At 31.9% G+C, this 6,768-nt stretch overlaps 2 protein-coding genes across 2 annotated transcripts; both read right to left on the bottom strand.

The window, feature by feature from the left end:
* Window positions 1-520: 520 nt before the first annotated feature.
* On the bottom strand, window positions 521-1,829 carry Tsp_01186 (hypothetical protein). The gene is made up of 3 exons (XM_003376934.1): window positions 1,708-1,829; window positions 1,118-1,548; window positions 521-579 (listed from the first exon to the last, which is right to left on the bottom strand). The coding sequence occupies exons 1-3, from the start codon at window positions 1,827-1,829 to the stop codon at window positions 521-523; spliced, it is 612 nt and encodes a 203-aa protein (XP_003376982.1).
* Window positions 1,830-4,320: 2,491 nt separating this feature from the next.
* On the bottom strand, window positions 4,321-5,414 carry Tsp_01185 (hypothetical protein). The gene is made up of 4 exons (XM_003376935.1): window positions 5,313-5,414; window positions 4,828-4,950; window positions 4,482-4,490; window positions 4,321-4,404 (listed from the first exon to the last, which is right to left on the bottom strand). Exons 1-4 carry the CDS (start codon window positions 5,412-5,414, stop codon window positions 4,321-4,323), a joined length of 318 nt encoding a protein of 105 aa, XP_003376983.1.
* Between the last annotated feature and the right edge of the window lie 1,354 nt (window positions 5,415-6,768).

The following is a 6,768-nucleotide window of genomic DNA, read 5'->3' on the forward strand; positions in this document are numbered from 1 at the left end:
TACTTAATTGTTAAATGTTCGGTAAGTCAGAATAACTACCCTGGTACCCCATGCTCATCTCAAAGCGCATGAGGTATTCAAAATATGATACACGCGAGAAAAAAGCTAGCACTCCCCCCGACATATTTCTCCAAATTCATGAACTTTTTAACATGAAGTAAAGTTATGCAGCAAATTATCTACGCTTAACTGATGTTGATTTGCACATTACATAAATTCATTTGATGTGCTGATCATCAGATTTTGAAATATACAAGCGGAATACAATAATTGTTCGAATAAATTCAAATAAACATTATTAACGCTCTTGTGTAATTAGCCTTCTTATTTGCTAATGACACTTATTTTGCTTGCAGTTTCAGTTGTTTGTTAGGTAAAAATCACACAAAACAAGTCAATTTTAATTTTTACGAAACAATGATGTTGGTTCGCAGTTTAAACAACTTTTCAAGTAAAATATTTTCAAAATGTCACCCTTTTATTATTTGCAGTGTTTAACATATATCTTAATGTACAACTATTATTCAAGTCGATGATGACAACGCGAAATGAATAGCCTTTCATAATTTACTTTCTCCTCTTAAAACATTTTATATTTTTTAAAATTGAAATATTACATTACAAGCAGAATTAAAGTTGATAAGAAAATCCAACTTCAACAATAAAAAGCATTTCTTATTATCAGAAAATATATATTGTATAGAATGCTTGTTTCTATAGAATTATTCCTGCCTGGTTATTGCAAGTGTTGTTGAAAATTAATAAATTATATTAAATTGCTAAATTATAAGAATTAAATCAGGAAATACTGCTGAAAACAGCAACAAACAGGAAGTTGTGTTTTACAGTGCTTCGACTCAAAAGTACTCTTGAGCAAGAATGAAGCAAACACTTCACACATTTATGAATAGCTTCGCAATTTGAAAAGAAATTCTATGAATAACAATTTTTTAAAACTGTTCGTCGTTGCTGTTAAAGTTCAAAACTCTATCCAAATACATCATTCAATTATAATGCAAAAAATTGTGCTTCTTTTTTTCCATAATTAAAAAATTGCGCAAAAATAAGAATTTGTATGAAAAAAGGGGAAATAAAATCTATGAGAAGAAAAACATACCGTTGTAAAGACTTGAACTGGGTAGTTGCCAGCGGCATGGTACAGCACTGCCGTCCAATTCGGATGTGTTAAAACCTGTACAAGAGCTTGATGAACTTTCGGATTCCAAGCCTGAATCCAAGCCAAATTTTGCCTCATCACAGTCAGGTGAGGGGGTATCTTCGACATTGTCCATATAATCGGGTTCAGGCATTGCTGGCGGTGCGGAGGAATCCGTGCGACCGCTTTTTGCCAATCGCTTATAAATGCGCAGATATTTTTGTGGAAATGAACCCAACTCATTGCTATCGCTGCGCCTTCTTGACCCGTTCAGTGCTGGTGATTTTTTGTATATTTTACCCGGAGTAGAACCGGAGCCCAATGATCTGAACATTCTCAGCGTCGTTTCTTCGTCAGTCGACTCTTGTTCTGTTCCATGCATCATCGAGAAGCTCTAAATATAATTATAATAATAATTACTAATAATAACAATAATAATAATAACAAATTGAAAATGATTATAATGATTGTTCCAATATGCGGACATGCTTGAAGTTCCTGAAACGTTCCTTCTGATACATGAGCAAACAAGGTCAGCTTATGGCTTGAACCTCTTCCGCCCTGCCCAACCTAGTGGAGTCAAGTTTGTTCCGCAGCTTGGTCTCACCTCCAGGTCATTGGAAGGTGAAGAGCAACAGATCAAACAATGGTCGTCATCCTTTTCCAGTTGCATGCAACATTTCAAATCCCTCTCAATACCTCTATAGAGTCTATTCGCCGGACCGTAAACACCGTACGCAGCCAAGTAGGCCTGTTAGCCGGCCATTGCTTGACCGTCCTTTGAGAAAAACCTGAAAATGGTGTGAAAGAAAAGCAGCTAACCCCTCGTTTCTTGAATAGCTTCATCTTGTAATTTTTCTTCTTATTCTTCTTCTTATACTTCTTTTTCGTCGTATAATGATAATAATAAATTTTATATACAGTCAGTGACAAATTTTCAACCAGTCCAGTCAACTGTACTGGCTGCACACAGTCGTCTGATCCGCACTGCACCGACGCTGTGTACACCACCAGCACAGCTGGTTAAACTCTGCTGAATCTTAAAACCAACGCATGGTTGCTCATTGTTGTGCGATTGCGAGGCCATCTGTTGACAATTTTCATTTCTACACTTATTCACTTGATCGCTTTTCCATTTCACTGCTGCTGCTGCTGCTGATGATGATGATGATGATGCGGCGAGGTCAAAAAGCAGCCTGTATATATATATATGACTGAATAGAATGTTTGAGTTGACAAAGACCAGAACCGGCTTTCAAAACCGTTCATCAAGCCAAGCTAACAAGCAGGCGTTGTTGACCGGCGTTCAACGGCTCAACGAACTCAAAGAAAATCCCAACAACCGGAATATAGAGCTTCAACAATCATATATTCACCACTACCAACAGCAATAACCAAGCCAACATATTCATATTGCATAAAATGATGTTTCAACAGCTTTAAAATTAAATTCTTTTTTCTCCATTTAAATTCAAAACAATTATGCGCAAAAATTGGTACATCTTGAGAAAAGAGAGATTCACTTGATTGTACGCACGTTGAATAAATAATACTAGTCAAATACATTGAAACCAAAATCACTACCGCATTTGCCAACACCAAAATGGAACTCTTCTTATTCACTTTGTTCAAATTTTTAATTCTCTGAATGCAATGTCAAAAATTAAGTAATTATACCTCAATTTCCTACAAAATTTCCCCATTCATAAGTAGAACAATTTAATATAAGCGTACTCTATTTTTTTCATATTGCAATTGAATAAAAATTCCCCTTTCACCAGTAATATTCTACGTCATGGATGTAATAATTCATGTCAAATAACGACTTTATTGAATGTGCCACTTTATGAAAATTCATTCATAATAATTCATAAATATAGATATCAGGAAAAAGAAATTCACTTTCTATAATACTTAATGAATATCTGAAATAAAGGACTCGTATTTTGAATTTGTACTATTTTGCTTGTCACTGCTTCAACCAGCTATTAAATAGTTAACATTTGTCAGAGTTATGCAAATAATGAACAATAAATTGATAAGGAAAAGTATAAAGACAATTATAAATTTATCCACAAGTTTATTATTACAAATATTGTATCATTCTCTATTCTCACGGCATAATAATGATAATTACAAAAAAATTGAACTTGTAATGCTTTAATATTTTATTGAAAGTGAAAAATATTTGACTAGGTTTCTTTTTTGCGATTTAATAAATTTTCAGATATTTTCCAATTGTAGCACTGTCAAACTAAACTATGATGTTTTGCAAACACAAGCATCTGTCTGAAGCATACAGCAGCCGCTAATTGCTATTTTTTAAAGACAATGATATATTATTTGCTTTGTTTCTCAAACCATTTCAAAAACTAAAAATAAAATCAAATTTATGAAACATAAAATCAAAATACAGCAATAAAATTTTTTTTCCATTTGTCAGAGTGACCTCGTGTAAAAAAAATTTTCTTATGTCAATACAAAGTGACAATGCAAACACACCTTCATGACCAACCTGAAAGCTTTTTCTTAAGCATTCCAATGCGCAGCTTATTCATTGAACAAATATCTACGAATAACATAGCACAAACTCTGTTATAGTGTGAATAAAAAAAACAAGAAGTCGAATTTATGCTGTTGCACTTCCCACCCACTCGGTGAACACAAAATATCGCTTATTTTTTTGCTATGTTATAAAGCAACAATTAAAATTATGTGAAAAAAATTTAAAATAATAATTTACAAATTGTGCGCTATCATATGAAATAAAAAGGGATTTTGAAGCAGTACAAATAAACAAATAATTTTCATTTATTTTAAAAAATAGTTAATGCAGTTATTAAAAATGTAAAGCTACATTTTTTTGATTTCAGTAATGAAAACGCTTTATCAAAATAGAGAAAAATTACTTTAAAGCAAAACTTAATGTTATTTTTAATATAGTAACAACCACCTTCTTACAATTATGAGAAAACAATTGAAAGCAAAAAATGCAAGGTTTTCTGTTTTTTGAAAATTGTCATTTACAAATGTAATTGACTTACTAAACCAGAGATTTACAAATCACAATAAACGTGACATGTTTGTGCTATTTTTGCTTTAACAGTACAATCATTACTTCTGTTTTTAATAATTATACTGTACATATAAATAACCACAAATATTTACAGTTTCACTTCATTGTACAGTACAGTACAGTACAGCATTTTAAACTGATAAACTTGACGTTCTTTAACTGATTGAATGGGCTTAAAAGTCAAACAGTATTTAAGAATTATATTTTCATCAACATGAAGAGAAAATTGAACATACAATTTTACAATACTTTACAATACTGAAATTTATATTGCTAAAATAAATTATTCTTAATGTAGAAATTGGTGCTCGTAAACCTTCTTGAAATAGAGAAAATGTTTAACATTAAATGATAGATACAATTTATACATAAATTTGTACACACTTTTGTCAAACATTTCAAAACTTATCAGATAAGAAGATCTTTAAAATAAATAAACAATGTATGACAGCAAAACTGTTTCATTGCAAAAATTTTTAAGATAATTATCTGAATTATTTTTTTGCATTGAATCATTTAAAGCAAATGAATGCAATCTCTGTTGTTTGCGCAGTTATTTTCAGCAAGACATTAAATTCTATAACCCAAAGAATACCATTTCAAAAGTAAATAAAAATGCATTAAAATTGAGCTGCACATGTTCTGGAATACAACTCAGCTGCATCTCAGCTGTGCATTCTACGACTGATATGAATGTTGCGTTGACTCGAGGTTGACACTGAATTTATTATTTGCAAAAATCAGATGCATCAAAACCTGCTTATGTGATACTCTGTCATAGGAGAAATGAATGAATTTCTAATTTGATAATAAATAATTATTATTATGATCTGCAAAATGATGTTAATTGAAAATGATGAATGATTGAATTTCCTTGAAATTCACAAAAACAAAACACGAAAATTACTTTATAGAAACAGTAAACAACATTTGCATAAAATAAAAAATTCAAAATTGCATACCTTGCTTACAATCAGCGTTTGCTGATCAATGTTGAAGAAAGCATTTCACGTGGTATAGCACTAAAAAGAGCAAAATTTAAAAAAAGAAAAAAAAATCAGCTGAGATGATTCATCAAACATCGCGCTTTGTCACAGGTGAAGCAGCTAAGTAAGAATGACGCTGAAAAGCAGGAAAATGCTGTTTACTTAAATTTCCATTGAATTCTTCACTGATCCTCATTCAGTTGACAACGTACAGTTGTGAATTGCAAAGAAAAGAAGCATGAAGATCTCAGGACAAAAATATTGCAATGGGATTGACAAAGAAACTAGCTTAAATAAGCAAGCACATTTTGACAAATACAACCAACTATACGCATGAAAACAGCGGCTGACAAGTTCAAAGAGAAAATCAGGAAAGTTACCACCTACGCGGAAAGCATCATCGCAACGTCATCATTTATTGTGATGTCGATTTAGCAGTTGAAGTAAAAATAAATAAGCTTGTAATACTGTATATCATAATATGATGAATACCTGCATCAACTTTTGCAAAAATGAAAAATGAAAAAAAACATAATGTTGGTAATACCAACAAAGATGGAAAAGTTATTTCGCCTGCTTGCCGTGTGTGTGTGTTCTTTTACAAACTTTGAGAAAGCATATATATGTACATATATATAGAGAGAGAGAATGTTTGGGCTTGTTCAAACAAAAGCAAAGTTTGTACAAGAATACAACGAAAGGTAGAAAGGGGTCCGCACGATGGGCAATGTTTGTCAGGTTATAAAAGGCCAGGAAAACAGTTTTACCTGATCTGGTGTAGAACAATTTTCTCCAGTAGTGCATCATGCAGTGAGTGTGAACACAGACGATTGTGAAAGAAAGAGAAAAAAACAGATCCAAGGACCAAATCAGTGATAAAGTATATTATGAAATGCGAGGCTGACAACAGCGGCATTTTAAATTAACCTGCTTTTTTCCATTCAAGCAACACAGTGGCATTCTAGAGAACAACGGAAAATTGCTCATGAATACATATGGACAAAAAAACTGAATAAAACCAGATCCAAAACAATTTTATTAATTGGCCAATCAATCTGCCCTGGATCTAACTTTTGCAATACATCATAGTCTTTATCAGTGTCTATTTGAAAAATGACATCGTCAGAAGCAATGCACATCGTATTTCCACTTATTTCGTGTCGTACATGCAATTCATCAATTTCCGTGTAAACAACAGCTGCTTATCTCCCCAATCAACATGTACTTTCATAAATATTATTACTTTTGCATTTCATCATATAAGATTGATTAAAAACAAAATTGTACTTAAAAATAGCAAAATTCTCAAATTTGCATCATGTCGAATTGTTAATGGATAAGAAATTGGAAATAAAGAATGCTAAAAATGACAACATCACTTCATTCATAATTGACATTTTAAATGATATTCAAATTTTCAAATTTCACAATAAAGCAATTTCAACTAATAATCTATTGACTCTAACATTTTGGCAGCTCGATATGAAAAAATTTCATTAAATATGTTCATTGCTAGAATACGCATAGCCAAGTAGCATGGTATTTGTAAA

Source organism: Trichinella spiralis (assembly GCF_000181795.1).
Source record: "Trichinella spiralis strain ISS 195 chromosome Unknown Scfld4, whole genome shotgun sequence".
Lineage (NCBI taxonomy): Eukaryota > Metazoa > Nematoda > Enoplea > Trichinellida > Trichinellidae > Trichinella > Trichinella spiralis.

Excerpts from the sequence above, each read along its gene's own strand:
- Tsp_01186 (XM_003376934.1), bottom strand. The coding sequence starts at position 1,829 with ATGCAACTGGAAAAGGATGACGACCATTGTTTGATCTGTTGCTCTTCA. Across the intron at positions 1,549-1,707 it reads GGTTGGGCAGGGCGGAAGAG|CTTCTCGATGATGCATGGAA; the intron begins GTTCAAGCCATA and ends TTATATTTAGAG. Across the intron at positions 580-1,117 it reads CAGTTCAAGTCTTTACAACG|AGGAGAAAGTAAATTATGAA; the intron begins GTATGTTTTTCT and ends AAATGTTTTAAG.
- Tsp_01185 (XM_003376935.1), bottom strand. The coding sequence starts at position 5,414 with ATGAGGATCAGTGAAGAATTCAATGGAAATTTAAGTAAACAGCATTTT. Across the intron at positions 4,951-5,312 it reads CACCTGTGACAAAGCGCGAT|TGTCAACCTCGAGTCAACGC; the intron begins GTTTGATGAATC and ends TAATAAATTCAG.